We start from the raw sequence: 25,554 nt of genomic DNA, 5'->3' as shown, positions 1-25,554 counted from the left end.
TTTCAAAGGCAGCCCCATGTAGAAAAGGATCTCTGAGTAGACATAGAGCCTAGGCATCTTCTTCCAGGAACTGGAATCACACTAATTAAGTTGAATTTCAGTCATGAAGTCAGTCTCCTATTTTGATTGCTATCTCAAAGCTGCTTTGTCAAAAGGCAACTGGACTTTCTTGTTTTTTGTTTTTTCTTTGAAAACTTTTAGTTTCTCATCCAAGAAGCTTCTTTAGTTAAGTTCACTTACCCTCTTCAGTTTTTCAGCCTTTTGGAAAAGCACCTTTGGGGCAATCATGACCTGGATGACTGAGAATCTCCATAAACGTTTTGATTGCTAGGTAGAAGCAGAAGCAAAGTTCTAGGGATATCAGAGACAACTGTTTGGAGCTATGGCTTTTCCAGGAAGAAATCCCCAAATATGAAATTAAAAAACTGAACAAAGCTCTTCTAATACTGAGCATCTTAGTAATGAGATCAGATCAAGGGACAAAACCAACCAATTTTTCTTAATAATGCCGACATTAAAGCATTCTTTCAAAACCCTCTAGGCAGCAGTTGTGGTTTTTATTTATCTAAACATGCTCCTTTCAAAAATATTCTAAGTGGCCTTTAATGTATTATTTTGATACCCTGTTTAAGATCATTTTATCTCAAAAGGAGCTAAGCACAAACAGTTGCAAACCCTGCATGTATATCAAGAGCTGCTTTTTTTTCTTTTTCTTTTGTATGTGTGTGTGTATGTATATATGTATGTATGTATATACATGTATACATACACTGTATATGTACCTACTTTTGATAGGATTTGTGCCATGTCATTAATTCAGTAGTAATGAGTGCTTGAAGTATCATTATTAAAATCTGTTCCTACTGAGGATTTTTAATTCATCCAGGTATTTTTGAATTTGGTGACTTCTTGTTTCAAAAATATACATCTGGAAACGACACCGGTATCCACTTTTAGCTTTCAGCAGTCCTGATTAACATGGTGAAAGATACATTTGATGCGCGTTTGTACTGAAAAAATAAGTTGAAGGTACAATTCATGGACAATTGGACCAATTCATCGACGTTATGGGGATCAGTTGTCATTAGTCTTGCCAACAGTATGACTGCTTCTAAAGGTCATCTACTGGAAGACTAGTAATCTCTTGGTACAGTTGGTCAGCTGATGTGAGAAGAGATTGCTGGACTAGATGGATCGAGGTCCCACTGCTTATTATTTAGGTTCAATTGTAAATCGTTCATCCATAGAAAGTAGGTGAATAAGAATGCTTTTCTTAAGCCATGTATAGGATTAGTTTTTAGAAATTAGCATGTCCTAGCTTGTCTAATATAACCCCCCCCCCATTTTTATACAAAAACTTCATATTATAACCCCATTTTTTTCCTTCTCTGCAGTCTATTCCACTCAGGTTGCAAGTCACAGTAATTTTGTCAGCTTTTTTCAATAGAACTTTCAAAGGCTCATTAGAAAAAACAACTTGACAATATGTTTCCTGGGAAAAGTATATCTTGATTTTTTTTGACAAGTTGCTAGCAGTGTCCTTGTTAGCTGCACAATGTGCTTCAGAATGCAGGCATTCGCCAAGAGAAAGTTGGGTTTTTTAGTTGTAGGAAGGCAATGCAAGATTCTTGCAGGAATGATCTACATTTTGGAGCCCAGGGATGCAGATAGAAAATTCTTGAATGGTTCTCCATGTCTAGGAACAATAAATAAAAGATCTAGAACAGTAATTCATATAGAAATTAGATTAGGCTGGAATCTTAGGCAGGGAATTAAATCTGAATTGGACAGCCTGAGTTCTCTTAGCTTTATGGGTCACTTGTATGATCACATTTGCAAAAACTGAAAATAGATTTTTGGCATTTTTGATGGGAAATGGATAAACTAGAGTGTAATTCCTGAAGCAGATATATTGCAGTCAAGCAAGTCCAAATTCTGTCTCCACATGTGGCTGGCTCTCCCCTCTGTCTCCACTGCAGCTCTTGACCATAAAGATTTGCTTCACACAAGGCAGGATATCAGACTGCTAAGTCTGGCATCATTTCCTGAAGAATATATGGGATCTCTGTATAGTTTGCCATGAACGAAGTAAAAAAAAATATAAAGCTATAAATGAAATAAAATTATCTCTGTCCATATTGTGAAATAGTATAAATTTGCTAGACTACACAGAATACACAAAAGTAGATAAAGGTTTTTTTTTTCCTTTTTATTTGCATACTGAATTACATGGCACAACAAAGAAAAACACTAACGTTACTTGAAGCTACATTTTCTGGGCAGTGTTACCTGACTATAAATTTATGTTATGTAGCTTGGCAAGAAGAATGTATGAAGAGTATTTTGGAATCCGTATTATTGCAGACTGACATACTATGACATGGTATGTGTCTAATGACATTTACAGTACTAGCAAATGTCATGTACATTTGGGCTTTGGGCTCAGGCAGAGTCTTGCCCAGCAGTAAATATACTGCAGTGATGCAGTATCTAAGCTATGAAATACCCAAACTGGCAATATCCTATGTCTCCCGTCCATCTAGGAAGCCAAATGCTTTCTCAGCTGATTTGTTCATTAGTGACTCATTAAGAATCTTCGAGGTGTGAAAAATAGTGCCTTACCACAAATCAGGAAGCTTGAATATCAATAAGCCTTGAATTGTAGTTTTGATTAGCTAACACTCTTTGCCAGAAAAAAAAAGTTGTAGAACTTTCAAATGCTCATAGCTATTAGAGTTGTCTCTTTGAAAAAGATATTTGATAAATGTCAGCAAGTTGCTAGGGAAGAGTAGGGGATCCAAGAGGCTCTTGGTTGATTTAACTCAGGGGTCTTCAAACTTGGCCCTTTTATGACTTGTGGACTTCAACTCCCAGAATTCCTCAGCCAGCATGTCTGGCTGAGGAATTCTGGGAGTTGAAGTCCACAAGTCATAAAAGGGCCAAGTTTGAAGACCCCTGAATTAACTAGCTAATCAGGTATATTAATGGGAGAGGAACCACTTAAGGAACAGTGCTCAAATATTTATGCACACAGGTCTTATATAATCTTATGTAGAATAAAAATGCACATTTCTCTTAGACTTGAAAATAAAATTAAAATGTGAGAAATGTGAATTCCAAGTAAACTCAGCATTTATTAGGTATGTAAAATACTTGGAATTTACATTTCTTATGACATTTTTATTTTGTTTCTAAGTCTAAGAGATGTGTATTTTAAGAGAGAAGTGAATTTCAATTCAATTCTTAAAATTCACAAGAATGAATAATTTCAGAGCTGTTTGACTGTAGGCACTCAATATTAAAGACAAAATAAATTGTTTTAACACTTGATACAGAAAATACAAACACTTTTTTTGTCTTTCTTATTAACAATTATTAAGATTGGGGTATTGTGTGGCAGATGCTTCTCTACTTGAATTCTAACGTCCCAAAGCACTTTAGCATCTTGATTTTCTATTACTTTATTACTTTACCTATTTTGTGGTCCTACCAGTCCTTGCTTGCAGCATTTCTTGCAGGTATTCCAATGCTTCATTCTTGCTATTTTATAATGTCATTGTTTGTATTGAGTCTGCCATACGTTCTTGCAACAGCTAACTAGGTGGTCTACTGTTTCTTCAGGTTTGCTGATGGCATTTGCTGTCCGTTGCCATCTTCTAACTCTGGCCTTGAATGCATTTGTTCTTAAGGCTTGGTCTTGTGTAGCCAGAGTTAGCCCATCTGTCATTTTAATATTACCCAGAGCAGAATTCTGCTTTTATTCTTCATGATATTGTTTTAGTATTAGATTGCACCTGGGTTTTTACATGGTTTGATCCTTTTCCTAATCTTGAATAGTATCATTAACTTCCTTCCCTTCCCACAAAGGAATTATTTTACACAAAAGTATTGGCAGTGGCAGTCCCAAACTGGAGCTTTGACTCACAAACACACAATTACTCATTCTTCCATAGGCTTCAGGTATGCCCAAAATACCCTCTGGGGGATAATTGTCCCCAGTTCATGAGCCACTGGCTTACAAGAAAAGAGTTGAAAGATTGGTGATAAAATTGAATCCACTGATTTGACTAGCTGTCCCTTTCTTATCAGGTTAGAAGAGGATACATGAGAAATAGAGAGTGGGTTCCCTATAAATAGCATTTGGCCGAGTTTGCAGTATCTTCCATAAACCATTCCAAATCAGACATTGACCATCTACCCTGCCAAAAAGCAGCATGTGCTCACTAAAAGGAACAAACACTGATAGCAGTAAATCTGAATGTGTTGTCACATGAACGTAGCCATCTCTTGTATATTTAGTGGTGATCGACACAATCATACGAACGAGTTACTTTAAGTATCCCACAGTTTTCAAATGGTTTAAAGTCAGTGTACTTCAAAAGCACAGAATCAGTGAGATTCATTTCAGACAGAAAGGGAAAATAACAGTGCCTCTTTCAATAAGCAAAGTCCCAGCAGAAAATACTGTTAATCTGCTGCTTGAAGGTGCGATTAAATGTAATGAACCTAAGATATATAAACGTAATGGACCTAAGACAGTGGAATTTCAGGAAAATTGTCTTGAATATCACAGCAGTCCAGCAGTAGAAATAATTATCGAATGATTAGGACAGGGGTAGGCAACCTTGGCTCTTTTATGACTTGTGGACTTCAACTCCCAGAATTCCTGAGCCAGCTATGAAGTCCACGAGTCATAAAAGAGCCAAGGTTGCCTACCCCTGGATTAGGGTAAGCTTTGGTAGAGGTTTTCAGGAACAAGTCAGTTGATGTTTTGACCTTGGACGTCTTGAATTAAATAATGGGAATCTCATTTTTTTTCAGTTCTATCAATTCCTTTTAAGGTTGATAGCAACTAGACAGCTTATATGCTTAATTAAAATATGGGCCACCAAAATATTAACAAATAACAAGGAGCATTGGATTAAGGCATACAAATCATTTGCACAATTATGACCATCGTTTTCCTGTATTTTCCTATTGTTGACATCTCTTGGTTAGTTAGATAATTTGAGGCTGAATAAATTGGTGGTATGAATTTAGGTTCACCTTCCTTATGAAAAATCAGCAATAAGCCCTGAATAGCATTGAGAAACTGGATGTGGAAAAGGATTTTCTCACCTTAACAGAATTCAAATGGTGCTAGACTTGGAGGTTTGTGGACACGTAACGATTCTAGGCTGAGGCCTCCCTTGACTTCACTCCCATGCTCTATCTGCTCTTCTCCTACAGCTTGGCTGTTTTATGTATTTGTGCACTAAAATGGAATGGTAGAAAGCTAGCTCAGTTTTTTCTTATATAAAAGAAAGTATTCAGGCATGTGATGCAAACTGATTTAAATCAGCTTGGCAACACATCTTTTCTGATTATGGTTTGATTTTTATTTGGAGTCTGGACCAAGTATAAAAACACCCTTTTTGGGTGAGTTAATGGATTTGTTAATGCCAAAATATGAACCATTTAGATATTTTATTAGCATGCATTTGGATGTACTAATGTAAGTAAATTAAAAATATTTAAGTGTGACTAGACCAGGGGTAGGCAACCTCGGCTCTTTTATGACTCATGGACTTCAACTCCCAGAATTCCTGAGTCAACTATGCTGACTCAGGAATTCTGGGAGTTGAAGTCCATGAGTCATAAAAGAGCCGAGGTTGCCTATCCCTGGACTAGACATATGTGACATTTCTGTGGCCCGTATTCTATGTAATTCAGGTTAGTTTGCTGTCTGGAGTTTTCCAGTGGCATCATGAATTGGAGCCCAGAAATGCAGAAAGAAGAACTTTAAGAAAAAAATAAACCTATTTTATAATCATGGAGAAAGTACAAGTACATTGACAAAATTAAAGACTTGGAATCCAACATGAATCATTATTACATGAATGGTAGCTAAAACAACAGATATAATTGTTGATACAATTGAACATCTTTTTTTCAAAACAAAGATAAAAGAGTTTTATTTGAATAGGATATAGTGATTACATTCTCACCAGTAACTCCAGTGTCTCATTATGGCACTATAATGTTTTTAAGTAAACAAAAAACACATGAACCGTGCTTGAAATTAGATAGGATAGTAGCCCATGCATGATATAGTAGGAAATAATCCCACATTGGCAGTCTGCATGGAAAGGATAATCTGTTTTTTTCAAGTTTTCCTTTCATTTAAAGTTTTTGTATTGTGATGCCATTCATTTATTTGCTGCTTGGACTTGCACTATTTCATTACTTACCCGAAGAGCCTGTAATATTGTCTGCAGATGTGAATAGTTTGATTAGAATCTTTCGTGTTAATATCCATGCTGCATAGAAGGCTGCTTTCTAACTTTTATAATATATTATTATGTTATATTGGTGATCATTAACTTTTTTTTTCTTTTTTGTGTTAGAAGGCTTTATTCAAATCCTAAAATTAATTCAGTTTTCCCAGTGTACTGTTTGATTGCAGGTGCATATAAGTTCCTGTAAATAAATAATATATATACTTTTTGTGCTGTCTGAAATTGCAAGTTCTAAGTAGTGGGAAAATACCATTTTTTTTCTCACTCTGTCTGGTTTGAATGAAAAGAATTAAAATAACTTTGTATTTTTTTGTATTGTACAAATATACGAACATGAGAAGATCAACTCAAGATCAAAGGAAACAAGTATTTGAAATTGGACATTTAATTTAGATTTATTGTTGAAGAGATTTAGTTTTATACTTAGGATTTTGATATCAACTAAATGAACTGTTAAATGAAATAACAATTTTATCTGGCTTATATCCTAAGATAAGTAAACTTAAAGGAATTTACAAAGGAATGCTTGCATTCCCTCAGCTATTCTTGTTCTATCTATAAATCTTCTCTTGAAAGTTACCTTTTGGAAGAAATATTGTATCCGTAAATACCCTTAATAGAGGAGAAGATACATGTCCAAAATCAGACTTGAGGTTTTATAATTAGTTGGCTGAAGAAAATAAGGATGTTTCTGTACTTTTTCTTTCCCCAATACTCCAATCGGATCCTCCTCAAACGTTGGTTCAGTTCAAGGACCTCCATGGAGAAAGCATTACAAGATACAGTAATTATCTTCTGTGAGTTAATTCACATCTTAATGGCCAATTTCTACATGCAAGCTGAAAACATTTGGACTCCTTGGATCCTTTCTTAAACAACTAAGTTTGAATTGTCTAATTGGAATTTTTCCTGAACCCACTGTAAAATAATCAATAACCTTAGCTAGAACTGAATAGATTAGGTTTTGATTTAATACAACATTGGATCCTGGTTGACTTCATTTACTATTCACCCCAACCTAAGAGGATCTTATGCCTTTTCTATAGAGTAGATTCGCTATAAGAATACAGTATTCTTATCAAAGTTTATTTCACTTTGAAATGCTTGTAATTCTTCTAGTTGGCTCTAATGACTCCATTCTCAGAATGAAAATAAATAATACTCACATTACTATGATTTTGCAGTTGAGCGATGGAGGCAAAGCAGCCAATGCAAACGTCGGAATAGGTGATGTGGTCCTTAGCATTGATGGGATAAGTGCGGAAGGTATGACTCATCTGGAAGCACAAAACAGAATAAAGACCTGCTCGGGTAATCTGCTTATGAATCTGCAAAGGTAATTATCATGATTGTTGGTATTACCATGACTATTATTGAATAACATTACCTTAGAAGAAAAAAGCATGCATTCTTCTTTCCCGGAATGCCTATGCTTTTTTTCTAACCTTGATTGTATCCTTCATTTGTAATAATGACAGCTTTGTATGGCACCATCAATTTATTATTTAAAAAACAGTCGGACAGTTGTATGGTGTAAAATTGCAAGCACCTATGTTATACCACTTGCATCTATTTCCCAATCCTTCTATGGAGAACTAAAATGTCATCTAACCTAGCTTTATTCATAACAACTCTTTAAAACTTATTTTTTAAATCATATATTCATTGCTCCCTTTTTAACTTACTATGAAAAATATATTTTTTAACATATTGCAAAAAAATAAGATTGGTAAACACAGACTCCTTTGAAATAGTCTGCTTCCAAGTCTACCGGTATGTGTGACAGCTATGAGAAAGCCTTCAATTGTACTCTACTAGTTTCCTTCAAAATTCCTTTCTGTATTTTTAGCCAATGATTTGGTTCTGTCTCTTAAGGAGTAGTGGTAGAATGCATTCCTTAAATACAGAATTTAAATTAATACTCTAAATGGAAGATCAATGCTTAATACTGTATGGGATCTCATCCTTAGGACTTGAATAATAGTATGAATAGATGCAATGAAGTGAATTATACATCCCAATGACACTACAAACTATATCATTGGGAGTGCTTATTCCCAGAAGTTTTCTTCCCACCCCATTGATCATAAAGGATTACACAAAATAAAGTGCACTCAAGAAGGAAATACATCCATTGCAATATTTTTCCAAGAAAATCAAATGGACATTCATAATGAAGAAATGTCAACCTGACACTAGGTAAAGTGTCCCCCATTCATAAAGTATCCATCAAGTTGCTGGGGAGAACAGTATATGTCACTCTTAGGCTGTGACTTGATTAAAGTTGAAAGAATGTTCATCTTCTGATATGTCAAGAAGCAGAAATAAAGTTTGATGATGTTGCAAAGATACACGTATTACTAGTATGTGAAACTAGTATGTAGTACTAGAGCTAGTACTAGGTGGAACCATGACCCAGGACAAACCTGATGTTGCCAGAGCAGAAATGTCAAGACAGAGACATTCTGGGAATCAGTGAATTGAAATAAATTTCAAATCCACTGCAGACAAGAAAAATATAGGAAAAATGAGGTAATTATCATTATATATACAAGTGATAGAGTCAGTGCTCAGATATGTTAGAATGATTAAAAAGAACGATAGCATGATCTCAAAAAATTTAGAATGATCTCAAATTTGATTCCAAGGCAAGCCAATCAGGTATCTTGCTGATTCAAGTCTTGTGTTGCACCTCCAGATGTGAGGAAGTGGAAGTTGAACTGTTCTATAGCAACTTGTCAACACCACACCTAAAAAAACCACAGCATGTTCATTATATGAGACTGGATGCTAAAGTTGGAACTAAAGTAGCATCTGAAATAATGGAAACATTACGTTTCTATGTATAAATGAAGCAGGAGACAGGCTAATAGTTGTGCCAAGAAAATTTAATATTTATAGCAAATACTTTTTCCCCAACAACCTAAAGCTTGAATTGATGCACCACATCAACAGATGGATGACACCAAAATAAAATTCATTATGTACCCTGCAAGAAAAATGGAAGAGTTTTATTAAGTCAGCAAAAACAAGATTTAGTACTGCCTGTGGTTCAAATCACACCACTAGATCTTATTTTTTTTGCTCCTTGAAAAGTTATTTTTAAGTTGTAATTTTGCAAGGAGTTTGTGATCTCAGGCTTCTTGAAAAATTACAACTTGAAGAAAATCATCAAACCAACATGATACGATGATTTCCCTATGAAAATGTGTTGAAAGTAATAAATTTATAGGCTGAGATTTTAAAGTGAAGCAAACCAAAATTCCAGACATGCAAAAAGGAAAAGAAGCGAAATGGCTGTTTGCTGATAGGTTAAAAGTATTCTGCCTCTTTCAAAATGGAAAGAAAAAGGTGACAAGGGATGTGTGTCAAAACAAATTCATATTCAATACATTTTATAAAATGCTGAGTTTCGGAGAGAAACAGGAAAGCACAAGGTAAATGAGCAATAAAAATATGAAGGATCAGAGGTTTGTTAAAGAAAATTACAGAAATCAAGGAGATATCTTATGGAAAGATGGGAACAGTAAAAGAAATATTTAGGAACAACATAGAAAGAAGAGATGGTATGAATATATGAAAGAACTGTAGAAAAAAATGACAGATATAAATGATTACTGATTTAGGGCGGGTCATTTTAGAAAGTGAAATTAAATGGACCCTAGAAAGTGATGCTAACAATTGCTGTGATTTTATTAAATACTGATCATATTGTTTAAAGTCTTTCAAAATGGTGCAATTACAGTGCGTCATCTGATTTGTATGGTGTTCAAACTAGAACAATGGTCTAGGGATTGGAAAAGAACAATTTAAATCTCAATACCAAGTATGGTCTCTGCTAAAACTATAAAACAATTGTACCTAATCTGGATGTTGTAGGACAGGGCTCAAGAGTGTACAGTGCAGACAACACATGGATGAAAACTGTCAAATGCTATATTCAGAAAAATACAGAGAAGGGAAATCCAAATAGAAATGTGTTCATTATTTACTGATTATACAAACACTTACATAGACCACAACAGATTGGATAGCCCTTAAAAACCTGGTTTACCAGATCACTTTGTTTGCCTATTGAACAATCTGCATGATGACCAGGAAACATCAACTGGAATAAAGAACAACTAAATTGTTCAAAATAGGGAAACACTGTATACTGTCCCCTTGTTCAATTAACATACAAGCAGACTATATGATGAGAAATGTTTGAGTAGAAGAAACAACAATTGGAATTAAATTGTCGGGAGAACAACTTCAGGTAGGCTGGATACTACTGACACTGGAAGTGAAGGAAGCCTAAGGAATCTCTGGTTGAAGATAAATCAAGAGAGTACAAAAACTGGTCTGATGTTCAATATTTAAAAAAACTAAGATTCATCAGATAAATAATAGGATCGTTTGATCAAAAGTAATAATTTATCTCTTGAATCTATAGCCAGAGATTGTGTTGATCTGAAGCATGACTAAAACAGAGATTCCATATGGCAGTTCTTTGTATGAATCAATTATACAATCAGTTACATATCAATTATTTAACTAGTCAACTACAATTCAGGCTGTCAAATATATACCTCACCAGAAGTATCTTCTGAAGCTAATAGATTATCTTTTGAAGTTAGTATTTTCAAGAAGTATCCTATGAAATTAGCACCTTAGAGATTTTTTTCTCTAGCATCAGGTTCTTGATTCCTGAAAAACCCATTATCGCAACAAATAATCTCTATGGAGGAGTTTTAAACACATTCTTTCTGCTTTATTTCAATCATTGTAAGAATCCATTCAGCCTTCAATAATGAAGGATTTGCCAACCCCAAAATAAATGAATTCAACTCCATTCATTACATGTGATGCCCACTGAGATTTGCAGGAGGAATTGAATTTCTGCTGAAAGCTAACTTCTGGATATCTAAAAAGTGCCGTGGAATAATGTTGACTAATATAGGGACAGAAATAGCAGAAACTAGTTTTTAGTTTTTATTCAATGACCAGTTTACAAACCCTTGGAGGTTTTTGTTACACTAACTTGATAGAAAATGAGTCAGTGTTTCAGCCCCCGTGCAGGATGTGACTCACTAGTGACTGCCATCTTGCCGCTGGAGCAAAGATTGTACAGGATTAGACTGGTAAAGATCAAATGAAGAGTCCTTGGAACCAGACATGGCATTTTAGCTTTGTTTAAGAGGGAATGTTGTCTTATGGTCTTGTGCCAGTTTCCAGTCCTACATTTTCCATCTGTTTTTAATCCTTTTTGCATCTGAGAAACATTTGACAATGTATTTTTCTAGCTGTGCCTATGCAATGGTTTTCTGCCATCACAGATAGATAGTAAATGCTTACTAGAATATGCTGGACTAAGAGGCGGCATTAAATATTATTGACTGTTCATAGACTATAATTTATTTCATCAGATGCAAATATATTTTTATAGTGCAGTATGGTTTTTTTATCAATTATTTTTTGGAGTGTTCACTAAAATTATTCTACATGTAAGCCTTGTTTGTTGCCATATTTCATTTTTCATTGACCCTGATTGCATTTTTATACATTTATTATAATTATTTATTAAATTTATATGCCAACATAAAGGTTGTACGCCTATTGAGAATTATACCACAAAAGCCTAACTTTTGAACAATATTAAATATAGAGATGTATGTCACTTTATTCTACAGTATTTTATTCCAACCTATTCCTATCTTACATTTTAGCTTCATGCTTTAGTTTTAAACAAATAATATTCTGGGAGGGAGGGTTGTCCTAGGGATATAGTTTATAGTGGTAACGACAGTGACAATAATATTCTGTATTCTTTTAGCCTATGTTTAATGTTTTGTCTTTTTTTTACTTTCCAAAATGTGTTAGTTGTTTTCCCTCTGTACTACTCTTTCACTGTAATAAAATTGACTGACCATAAGCTTTTACCATATCTCAAGGTTTTTGCTGAAATAAGCTATATTATTTCATAGTAAGACTCATTTACTAATTTGCAATTTGTGCTTGCATTAATTTTTTTAAATGCAATGCCCGTAATTAAAAATACATAGGATATACAATTATACCATCAAATTATTTACATTTCATTTATTATTTCTGTTTAATCCAAGATGTGCATTCCTAATTTGTAGCATAGCTGCTCTGTTAGAATTGAGCCAGATTTACAAGAAAAGTATAAAGCACATCGTGGGATATTAGACTGATGAACAAACTTTTAACTTTTGTCCTTATACTTTCTTTTGGTTAATTGAAAGATGGGTGGCTATTTTAAATAAATAAAATAGGTCTAAGTGATTTTATATGTTTTTTTTTAATTTTTGATTGGGAGCCGCCCAGAGTTGGTTGAAAAATGAATGGCTAAGTAAATATTTTAAATAAATAGATTTAAGTGATTTTATATGTTTTTCGGGTTTTGGAGCTGCCCAGAATTGGTTGAAAAATGAGCAGCTATATAAATATTCTAAACAAATAAAATAACTTTTAAGTGATTTGATATGTTTTTTTTATTTTCGATAGGAAGACACCCAAAGTTGGTTGAAAGATGGGTGGCTATAAGCATGTTTTAAATCACTAAATAAAGGCAAAATCAAAACATAATGGTTCAGCTGAGACAACGTAACAGTAGTTAGGTAGAATTTCTGAATTGAGTTGATTCAAATATAACTGATGCTAAATTTCAAATGATGATTTAAGTGAGTTTGTATTACATTGTGTTGTTTAATTGTTGGTACTGTTTTTCTCACAGTTAGATATTGGAGGAGAAGACTTGAATTCATTTGTAAGCTAAGGTATATTATAAGCATCAGTATAATATTTAAATATTGATAAAATATTGAATTCTGCAAAATGAATTAAATTATTAGGAACCCTCTTTCTCTAATAGTTTATTATTAACCAAGTTTCTCTAAGTTTCTACTTCACTTTTAATTACAACATTCTGTGGCAATTTCTATTTAAAAGTTTTATATTTCTAATAACAAAATACTGCCTGAGAAAAATAAAGTACACAGTTTCATATAAAACTATACAACTTGAAATCACAGTTTACTGTAAATGACCTTTTAAATTTTGTATTGAAAGACTTTGAGAAGTAATTAATGTCATTTATCATCAGAACATTTCTTTAGTCCAGAATGAGTTTGAATTCAAAACAATTTCTATGCTCAAAACTTTCAAGATTGTTTTGCATTCAAAATCATGTGCTTGGTATTTGAAACAGTTTGAATTCAAAACATTTTGTATTATATCTGTGAATGGGCTCATGCTAGTTGCTACTTGATAATTTTAAGTAAAACCAATAGTCTTAATCTTCAGACATTTTTAATGTGAATATAGTTACCTGCAAAAAGAGAAAATTGCCTATTGTGAGTCTGCTTAAACTGCACATGACTGCAGACCTAAAAAATTATAAGAAAAATAAAACCTGTAACTAGAAGTTGCCAGTTCATCAGATGAATATATTTTTGTTAACATCCTTAAGCATTTATTGTTGGATAAGTTCTCACTTTCCCATTTTAAACCACAATTTCAGGTATATTGTTTTTTTAACCTTTTGTTCTACGAAATGTGTCTAATAGCATTTTTATTAACATTAAGATTGTGTCCAGTATTGAGCACAGCACAGCCTAATAAATATTGGCTGGCAAGATGAGAATAATGTTGAAAGTTCCAATATAATTTGAGTTAAGAATGGATTTTTGATGGTAGGAAATGGCAGCCAGGGTATTCTGCTAAATTTACTTGCAAAACCCGATTTAAATACTCACTTGTAATATTGCATAGCTTGTTTTGTTCATGTATCCTGAAACATATGTACTCTATTTAATGTTGTGAACAGGCCTAAGCATCTTTCATGGCAATCCAGCTTCCCTAGTGGCATTGTAGCACTTTGCTCTCAGGTTTTTGATTTTTCTTTTTCAGTGAAAGTTTGTTGTTTTCTTTTGTTTCACATAAGAACATATGGAAACCAGATGCTCCTCTGGGGGTAAAGTTTCAGTGATTTAACACAACTTAAATAAATTAAGTTGGTAAGCTACTAAGAAAAATATAAGTGGAATGTGGTTTTGGAATCAGTTGAATAAGGATGAATCTCAACCACTTTTTCCCCCTGTTCCAAACATTAACCAGAAGGATAGATAATTATTCTTATACAGGTAGTCCTCAACCACAATCACAATTGGGACCAGAATTTCCATTGCTAAGCAAGGCAGTACTTAAGTGAGTCATGCTCAATTTTACAATCTTTTTTTTTGGCCAGGGTTAAACAAATCATTGCAGTTGTTAAGAGAATCTGGCTTCCCCCATTGACTTTGTTTTGTCAGAAACCTGCTGGGAAAGTCTCAGATGGTGATCACATGATCCTGGGATACTTAACCATTGTAAATGCATGCCAGTTGCCAAATGCCCAAATTTGGATCATGTGACTGGGGATGCTGCAGTGGTGGTAAGTTTGAGGATCTGTTGTAAGTCACCCTTTTCAGAGCCGTTGTAACTTTGAAGAGTCATTAAACGAATGGTTTGTAAGTTGAGTACTACCTGTATTTGTCCTTTTTTAATTCTGTGTTTACCTTTTTTTGTGGATGTTGAGAAAATGTTACGTTGATTTCGGTTATTTTTAAAATGTTAAATAATGGAAGATAGATGTATGAAATTATGCATGGTTTGTCAGAATTGGATAATGAGCACTTTTCTTATTTTTTTATAGTGATAGAGTTCAAATGTTGGACGTTTTAGCACAATCAGAACAAAATATATGATACAGCAAAATTATAAGCTGCGGGGTATGTTTCCAAAAATGTGGTAACCACTCTACACTTAGAACATTTTGAAGAGGATGAAAAAAATGTAGAATAAAAGTTGGAAGGGCCAAACATCATGCTGGTTAGACTGTGTATATCTTTGTTTGAAATATTGGAAACCTTTCTGTTTTAAGCGGCTCCCCAAACAATTTAGAATAACAATTACTGGGTTCAGTATAAAAATACATGAGGCTAAAAGAAATGGAGAATTGGAGGGTATATAGCTAACAGCTTATCTTCAGAGCAAATGGTTCTTCACTGCTTTTTGTGGCTGAACAGTTGGTTTTGAATTAATCAAACACACACATGCGCATGCACACATACACAACCCATCAGTTGTTACTTTCAGTTGTCCATGCTAAGGAACAGCAGTTGGACATAGCCTTTGACTTCTTGCCCTGCTTGAACACTTTTTTAAAGCATCAAATTGGTTCAGGGTTTCCCTATGAGAAATAAGGCAAATGGTAGGCCTTTTGGTCTGTTTTTAAGTATGTGTCCCTTTTGTATAACATTTATAAACATTTTCTGTGGAGCTTGGCAAAGAAAACAAATCAAACAGGATTGCTGTACTGTGGGAGCAATTCAGTTGAAGCGATTCCAGTGCTTGAGAAACAATTTATGGATTAGTTTCTGGAAATACTTTTCCTAGCATAGGATATCTATATGTCTATGTCTATATCTATATATATATCTATATATCTGTATATCTGTATATCTCTATCTATCTATCTATCTATCTATCTATCTATCTATCTATCTATCTATCTATCTATCTATCTATCTATCTATCTATCTATCTATCTATCTATATCTGTATCTAAATATCTCTCTCTACACACACACACACACACATATACATACTCTGTTTAGAATAAAAAATCTTAATTTGAACAATAGTTACATATTGTTACTATCTCAGTAATAGCTTGTATATTTTCTATTTCATTTAGTACATTTATATTTTCACAAAGTGATTTAGGTTTTTTCAATTTTCTCCATTTCATGGAGAAGTAAAGGGGGAAAAAGTCTTACAAGACTCATTTTTAAACTAAACTTGAGAAAGTATTTATTTTTATATTTTCTCTCTAATTTTAAAGTAAAAAAACTAACAGCCAGACCACCTCCCATCTTTCAGAATTTTAAAACATACTCTTAAACAGCTTCAAGGAGCTTTTGCAAAAATTAATTAATCACCTCAGATATTGAGGGATTATTTTCTGTTACAAATGTTCCTTTTTATTTATCCTTATATTTTTTAGATGTTATTTCTTATTAGGGGTATGGAAAACATCTTTGTATTTGAACGGTCTCAAATTCAGAGGTAACTATTTTGAGTTCAGAAAGCTGTTTCAAGTTCAGAAGTTGTACTGCATGAAAGAAAGGCTGTCTTGATCTTCTGTGGAAGTTGATTACTTTAATTTTGAAAAGTTATTTAGCTCTTCAAATGCAGAACAACTGAAACTACCTGCTTAGAAACGGAAGTGTTTGAAATCAAAATATTTTGCAAACCAATATTTCTGGTTTTGGAAAGAAGTCCTTTGGATTACATTGTGAAACTTCCTTACTTGTACCGCCCAGTTTTCTAATGAAACAAAGCTCAAATATGAATTGCCATATTTCTCATATAATGGTGGGTTTCTTTTAATTGCTGTCATTGTTGAGAGATCTCTAGGAAATTTTACTTCCGCAATCAGAATTGGAATTTAATGAAATGTCTTTCGTTTGAGTTGATCTGTAGCCATTGGGCATACAAATTGGATTGCAGTGTTGTTTTGTGAGAATGTGCACTGATTAGCATGCTCCTGCAGCTGAATGAAAAAATACCTGCACACAATACACATAGAGCACATACAGACTGATTTCATTTTGGTAGAATAGAGAATTGCATAAAAACTACTTACCAGATAATTATGTTACTCTAACCCTAACTTTTTCACATATTCTACTAAGGATATCACTTGGAAATTGGATAGCAGAACCTCTGCTAACGAAGACTTTGAATAGAAAATATGTGATAATCATCATTTTCCAATTACTTAAATTTCTTCAGTTTCCAAATGAAGGCATGCTTGATTCTCTTTTTGGAAGCAAGTCCCAATCATATCATAGCTCCTCTGAAGTACTTCTCTTCATGGTAAAATAAGTGTAACATTCTCATATTTGTCAGGAATTAAGATTTGCCATTTATCCATTATAAGGGTAGTCCTTGACTTATAACAGTTTGCTTAGTGACCGTTCAAAGTTACAATGGCACTGAAAAAAATTGACTTATGATTGTTTTTCACACTTACGAGCATTGCAGTATCCTGTTGATCACATGATCAAAATTCAGATGCTTGACAACTGGTTCATATTTATGACCATTTTAGTGTCCCAAGATCATGTAATCACCTTTTGCGACCTTCTGACAAGCAAAGTCAATGGGGAAGCCACATTAACTTAACAACTTGGTTACTAACTTAACACCTGCCGGGATTAGCAACTGTGGAAGAAAGGTCGTAAAATGGGGCACTCAATAAATGCCTCACTTAGCAACAGAAAGTTTGGGCTCAATTGTGTTTGTAAGTCAAGGACTACCTGTATAACAGTAATTTTACTTGAGGAATATAATTTATATCACATTCTATTCTACTTTTTAAAAAAATGGTCCGATGCGAGTTAAAAACTGTAACTAACTGATTATTTTTTATTTTCATGCCAGTGATTCCTCTAGATTATAATTCCTACTATTTTCCTTAATTCCTATCTTGAGTATTGCAGTGCCTCACAAATAACATTTTGTGATTTGTCCTCATGTACTTACTACTGTTCTGCTTGGAAAACATAGTCTTAATTTAGAATTATAATTCAATAATTATAAGTTGTGCCAGCCAGGTAGCAGTCAGATGGTAGCACTGAGCCAATCCTGGTTGATCTCAAAAAGCCAAGTAGGTTGAGCCCAATTACTACTTGGATGAGAGACTGGTCGAGAAATTCTAGGGATGTAAACTTAAATAAAAAGTTGAAAAAACATAAGTAAGACAAAGGCAACATACTTTTGAACTAATTCCAAGAAAACGAAATGGAGTAAACAGGAGTCGCTTTATATTCTCATTATTGACTGTAAATAATTTGGGTTCCATGGTTGATAATATACTGTTGGATAGACATTGACCCTGTTTACTCTTTCTCCCCCATATGCCAAATCATTATTTGTGTAATTTGGATAAATTCCAGTTGATATAAATTGGGTAGATTCCAGATGATGAGCTACATTGAATTTGTAAAGTCAGGATAGCACTCCAGATCCTGTTGCTGTTGTTAATATATGAACAGTATTTATTTTGCTGATTTTTAAATCCATCCTCCCATTAAGATTTTGGGCAAAACTGGGAATTTAATACACCAAGTGACTTTTAATAACTGTGCAGTGATGATTTTTGATACCATATTAACTCAGACATATGGCATCCCTGGGCTACATTGATTAATTGGAGTCTCCTAAGCTTTACCACCTTAGATCAGTGTCTACACAGCCTTAGCTTAAAGCTGGCTTTAATTGGGACATCTACAGCTATGACTTTCGTGTTTGGTTTAGGGTTTTGTTGTAGAATCCTGAACAACAGTAATGAAGATGTGACAGGATGGGAAGTTGGTCACAATCTAGTAATTATCTTCATGAGAGTGTGTTGCACTTGTGTGTATGCATGTTTTGTAGAAGGATTGGATAAAATTTTAATCTTTGCAATTCTTTTGCAATGAAAGTTCATTGCTTCTAGTTTATGGTAATCTTTTGCTTTATATATTTACTCCTCTATTAAACAAGAGGTTACTTCGAAACTTAAAAAAAGAAGGAAACTACTTTATACTGAGCTACATACATGCAATACAAAGGGATTTTTATTAGTGCTTCTCATATTGATTAATTAAGTACTGCCCAGGGTTAATTTAGCAAAGTATAGTCAGTGATGGCATACAGCATTGTTATTTCCAAAAGGCTGGCCCTGAGAAAATCTCTGAGTATGTTATTTCTTTATTAAGTTCTTTGGAAAGTGAAACTCCTGACCCATAGCTGGCAGGCAGTTTTACAATCAGGCAAAATTATTTCCTGTTATGAAGTGAAAGGACTTTTTTTCCCCCAGTAACTCTGGAATGTTGGATTAGCCATTCTAAAGCCAGCCTGTTCCTGCATTTAGGCACCAGACTTGCTGTAATGAGCCAAAGATTAATTCACTTGGTGCCTCAATAGATATCTGCTTTGTTTCTCTAATGTAGTGTTTTTCAACCTTGGCAACTTTAAAATGTTTGGACTTCAACTTTCAGAATTCCCCAGCCAGCTGGCTAGGGCATTCTGGGAGTTGAAGTCCATGTACCTTAAAGTTGCCACAGTTAATAAACATTGATCTGAAATGCACCCTTTAGAAGCATTGTAGGTACCATTGACATTTATTTTCTCACCTCTTCTCTAGTTTGTTGAATTGATACGTTCTTGCTAGTCAGTAATAGAAGGAATCTTACACTTCATGGACCTCTGAAAATGTTCATTTATTTAATGTGTGTGCCATCAAATTAGTAAAACTCCTAGAAGCTACAGATGATCAGTTTTTTTAAAAAAACATTTGAAATTCAACTCTGCATCTTTTAATTAAGAACCCAAGAATATAGAAATTGAACAAGAAAACATCTTTTTTAAGTTTTGCATCTACCTTTTTTTTTAAAGGCTAAACATTTTCTTTCTTCAAAACTAGCCTAATGCTTTCATTGATTTTGTGAACAAGATTTATCGGTGAGTCATTCTGCGTTATCTAATGCTAAAATAGAAACATTATACAATGGCATAACCTTCAACTGCCTCAGTTTAATTAAAAGGAAAAGAGATTTAAATGTTGGTGCCTGGATCAACAACTTTATTCGGGAGCACAATCATTGACGAGATTTGCATTTACAGCTTTGTGTCAAATTCCTCTTAGATTACATTCCGAAAGCTGTTGTTATATTAGAATTTATAAAAGGTCAGATAGAAACTGGACATACATAGAATCACTGGTTGGTTAGACCATCCGATCATCTGCTTGCTCAGTGCAGGTCCCCAAAATGAAACAACAGCAAAATTTGGCTGTCCAGCTTCGGCTTGGAGAGCACATCCAGTAAAGGGAACCTGCCATCATCTTCAGAAATTGGTCCCATTGATGAACCATTCTTTTTTTTAACAAGTTTATTATTTATTACTGCTTAGTTCCAAAGATAAGATATAAAGCAAAGAAAAAAATTAACAAACATCTGATACCAACAACAGAAACAAAAAAACGTGTACAATAAAACCCCAGGTATCAAATACATCATTGACAACTAACATTAAACATATCAAAAAAATCTATCCCAGCTGAATGCTGATAAATATATATAAAAATATATAATGTATTCTCTTCCCCTTACATCAGTGGTCCCCAACCTTTGGGGCACCAGGGACCGGTTCCATGGAGAGAGGTTTTTCCATTGACCAGAGGGTGTGTAGTTTTGCGTACTGCCTGCATCCCGCGGATGGGGCTTTGCTTGTTTGTATGGCCCAGTTTCTGGCACACCACAGCCCGGACCAGATGTCGTGGACCTCTGCCTTACATAACAGGTCTATAAATAATTATAAACTTTCCCATCTATATTTGACAAAAATAGTATATTACACAAAAAGATGAAAACAATCCTCGCAGTGGTCACCATATAAAGAAAGAATGTCCCAAACTGTTTTTCAATTGTTTGTCACTGTTAATATTAGTATTTTTTTTAACAATCAGAATTGTCTTCCTCTGATTTAGTACTTCTGTTCCATTTATGCCTGTGTATGATGTCTCGTCAGATACTTAATGCCAAGCAATCTGGTTTCTTCAGCCAATCCTAATGGGAATCAAAGCTCTGCAAGACCATCCCTTGCTTTTCATATGTAGGAAATCAGATGGTGAAATTATTTATATCACCTTTAGGGAACTGATCAGGATAACCATTTCTGCTCATTTCTATAGAAACAGACATGAACAGAAAATAGGTGTTCAGGCTTCTGAGCCACCTAGAATTAACCCTAGGTTTAAGAAGAAAGCCATATTAATTTGTGGTAGCCACTAATCAGGAAGGGTCTGGTAGAGTCTTTTGCAACTCAAACATTTATTAAAAGGCATAAACTTTCATGGATCATAGCTCACTTTACCAGATGCAGTAACTAGTGATTGGGACAACATGTAGACTTAAAAAATACTTTCTGATTCTCAAATATTTGACAATGAAATTGCTTGCCTTACTGAGCATTAGGTTCACACCTGAAAATTTTGAGGATAAGGAGGCTTTGGTCTGAATCCACTAGTGCATTCAGAAACAAATTTCAGGGGTCAATATATTCTAAATAAAGATATTGCTCAGTAGGCCTGAAATATGCCCGCTCGTGTTGTAAAAGTAAAGGTCTGTTATAGCTGTACTCTCAATGGCACGATTTAAAACTATAAAGTTCTTGTCAGTTCAGTGGGAAAATGTGTTTACTTTGGTTATAGCCCAGGAAGTACTTTCTTAAATGTAGATATTTCCTAACAGCATAGTCCACAAATAAGGTTTGCAGTTCTCCTCTTCTTAACTTAATATTTATGCATTTTTTTCTAATGCCTTTTTTTAAGCTAAAAAGCTCATAAATCCAGGTTATAGTGCTTTGAAAGATATTTACTTCTATGCCATCTGCTTCTAGTCTATCTTGGCTAATGTTGAAGAGCTGAGCAGGGTTGGATGTGGTTAGAACTTGAAGTACCAGGAAAGCCAGGAAAATTAGGAAATAAAGAAATAAAATACTGGAAGAAAGCAAACAATTTCTTTATTGTTATTATGGAAAGTACATGGATGTGTCCATGAAATCATCTGATCTCAAGCTGATGAGACTTTTCTGCAAGTAGATAAATTTTTGTGTGGGTGGACTAAACAGATATAAATTGTTTCTGCAAATGAACAGAGAATTAAAATGCCCCAGAGGATGCTGAATTCTCTTTTTCTTTTGCAAATTTTCAGAGACAGCTGAGCTTTTCAAACTGAGTGCATAAACGCATTTTTTTTTTTAGCCAGTTGTAGCTTTTATCTGTTATCAGAAATTTGTCTGTTTGGCATGTTACAAGATAGGCGTGGATCAAACTGTGGCCAATGATTCATTTGTAGGTGTGGATTTTATTCAGACACACAATTTTCAGTTGAACAAAATCTTAAAAGCTACAGTTAGAAATGTTCTATTTTATCTAAATTTGTAAGCTCCTCACTTCTACCTTTCAATCAATTGCTATTCCTAAATTCTATATGCCTCTCCTGTTATAGATCTTCAGTAATCCATATGGCCTTATGTCTAGCATTTATTGCTGTTAATCCATGGAAATCATGAAGAAACAGAAATAATCTTATCCAGTCTCTGATATTCAGGTAGTGCTCGATTTATAGTAGTTCCTTTAGTGACCAGTGGCACTGAAAAAAGTGACTTAGGACTGTTTTTCACAATTATGACCGTTGTAGCATCCCCATGATCACATGATCAAAATTTAGATGCTTGGCAACTGACTTGCATTTATGACGGTTGCAGTATCCCAGGATCATGCGATCACCTTTTGCGACCATCTGGCAAGCACAGTCAGCGGGGAAGCCAGATTCACTTAACAACCGTGTTATTAACTTAACAGCTGCAGTGATTCACTTAACAACTGTGGCAGAAAAGGTCGCAAAATGGGGTAAAACTCACTTAACAAATGTCTCACTTAGCAACAGAAAAATTGGGCTCAATTGTGGTCATTAATCAAGGACTATCTGTATAGCATTAATTGACCTATATTGTTTGTGAATACTTTAAACTGTACCAAATCAACTTCCACTCCACCCTTTGTCCTCACTTAGTGATGTTCTCACTTAGGAAGAATTTCTACTTAACTCATAGTTTCTGTTAGAGAATGCAGATGATTAGTTGGCTTAGTTGATTTGCTAGATAGCATTCAGAACATGGCACTATTGTCCTTGTACATTTATTTTAAGCTCGGCTTGTTTGGATATGGAGAAGATGACAAAGGGAAACAATGTTAGTTTGGCTAGCATTTATCATAACTTCTTAAAATAATACAGATGACTTGGTGCATGAGCTCTGGTGACATTTAGTCTTGCTGGCATTATTTTTCCCCCTTTTAAATAGTTAGTTGGTATCATAAATAACATTGAAGTTAAATTACATGTTCTTTGAACTAGGAAACAATATACTTTTATCCAGATTGGATATCTTTAGCTATGAATGTGTTTAATCCCTAGATGTTGATGGTATGTATGTCAGAGAAGACAATTTACAGTCAAGAATGTCCTACGGTGTCATAAATGGGTATAGTTATGGACAGGTTTTACCTATAGCCTTACTGTGAAGCAGCCAAAGGAGTTGAGGTATGGAAAGTACAATGAAATAGCAACAGATTTTACTATGAATTATAAGTGTAGAACCAATTCATGAATGAATTAAATTGCTAAGATAGCAGGGGATCAGGAAATCGAATGACCTTATTTTACTAATACAGATAACTGAATTAGAGTAACCTTTTCTTAAACAGATATTTGATGAGTGAGCAGCAGTTCCCTACTATGGATTATGATAACTTAGTATCACTTAGTTGATTAGTGCAATTTTAAATTTAAATTTAATGTCATTAAATCAAGTTAAATAAATACTTTTAATGTTACTCCTTACACATTTCATAGATTCCCATTTCCAGTACATAAAAGATGACAGATTCAAATTTTTAGGGAACTTTCCTGAGACAAAGGCTGCACCCTGCCCTACACATTCTCGTTACCACCCTTAGTCCTCTGAGTAACAACTACCTCAAACAGAACTTGACCTTTGATGATTACATCATCTTGGTTGGTGGATGGTTTTTTTCCCTCCCAAGTTTGTGCTATTGCCTTTTTATCATTTTACTCCTTTGCCTGTAGTGCTGGGATTCCTAAGTGGTTACCATGTCCTAATCATATCTGACCCCGCTTAGCCTTTTTGAGTTCAGTCAAGGTTGACTACATGCTGTCACCTGATGAGGCCCTCTAACTAATAACTGGGATCAGAGCCTGCTTCCTTGTCAATTGTGCAAATAAAGAGAAATTGATATTGAAGATAAATTCTTCTTGTCCTAGAGGGGGTTATTTAATATATATTTGCCTTTTATGTTCTCAGACTAGTGATGACTAAAACAGATTTTTTGTTAGTAGCGGCTAGAGAGCAAGTTTCTGGCCACAACTTTTCCCCATGATCAAAAGGGAGTCAACTGTAGTCTTCCCATGATGATATATACTTTAAATATATTAGATAGTACATATGTTACTAAACACTAAATATATATGAATAAAATTGCACTATTTGCGTGTTCTTTCTTTAAATACCCCACGATAGTAACAGTTTCTAAAACAAATCACACACAACTCCCAAGAATATTGAAGGAAGGCAATTCAGACTGGTTTTTCTCCACTGTACAGACCAGGGATTCTATTGACAAGTTTCCCATATGTTTAAGTAACATAATATTTGCAAGAGATATGGTAACAAATAGGACTTTGGGCTGAACATAGGAAAGATTTAAAAGAACTTGAGGGTCCTTGAATATAAGACAGCAGTTTTTGATGTGGGGAAATTGTAATCCCTGTTCTCGTTGTATATTGCTTTCAAAGCATTCTCAGATCTTCGATTTTTGCATAGTCAGATATATGAGACATTCTTTGGTGGGGGAACCGTTAATATCTATATCAAATCTGGTATGGAGCCAGGATTTTCACAGAGACCTTTTAGTAGCAGTGCTCCATTATAAAGAAATAACCCTTCTGTGTGGCTTTTATTTGTCTGGAAAACTGTAAGGGAAGAAACTGGTTATCCTTAGAAGAAGCAGTCTGTTTTTATTATCTCCTTTTTGTATCACAAAACCTAGGAAGATGTAGAGATCAGAGAAAGTCACTTAGTGGATTTTTATTTTTTGTTGTTAATTTTTACCATTTTAATTTAATCAGATGTTTCATTTGTATATAAGTTTGTATTTGCTATTTTGGATACTTTTGTAAGCCACCTGAAGTCTGTGGAATGAAACAGAGTAAAAAACTTAACAATAAATAAAAATAAATTCTACCTTTTCTATTCTAAAGTTTGTTTTGCGTGTGAAACAAGATTAACTTCATAAACCAGTAATGTTATACCCACTAATTGAACTCCCCTGGGTATAAATTTTATTCCAGGCTAATTACAGAAACTTGGTTACTTCTAATGTCTTCCATGGCCTAAATGCACCCTATAAATATGCCAGGGGAAAAAAAACAACCTGTGGTGGTTTCTTGAGAGTTAAATATGTTTGTAATATCATTAGACAGCTCACATGCCTTTTTTAAAGAACTATCCTTCTTGTTTCTGCCATGTTTGGTTTGCTAGTTATTGTATTAACTGGAAATTTTACAAGCCACAGTTTAATTTCCGGAAGTGCTTAGAT

The 25,554-nt window shown here is 34.2% G+C and overlaps 1 protein-coding gene across 1 annotated transcript in view; it reads left to right on the top strand.

Moving 5' to 3' along the window:
* The window catches only part of PDLIM5 (PDZ and LIM domain 5), an 80,520-nt gene that overhangs the window by 26,590 nt on the left and 28,376 nt on the right, over window positions 1–25,554 (top strand). Inside the window, exon 3 of the mRNA XM_015815688.2 lies at window positions 7,463–7,614. Coding sequence (XP_015671174.2) covers window positions 7,463–7,614 — 152 coding nt within the window. The remainder of the gene's footprint in view (window positions 1–7,462; window positions 7,615–25,554) is intronic.

The sequence above is a fragment of the Protobothrops mucrosquamatus genome, unplaced genomic scaffold, assembly GCF_001527695.2.
Source record: "Protobothrops mucrosquamatus isolate PMUCROS unplaced genomic scaffold, P.Mucros_1.0 scaffold367, whole genome shotgun sequence".
In the NCBI taxonomy this organism is placed as follows: Eukaryota; Metazoa; Chordata; class Lepidosauria; order Squamata; family Viperidae; genus Protobothrops; species Protobothrops mucrosquamatus.
The sequence above is the reverse complement of the archived record's forward strand: the minus strand, read 5'-3'. Positions and strand labels throughout refer to the sequence as shown.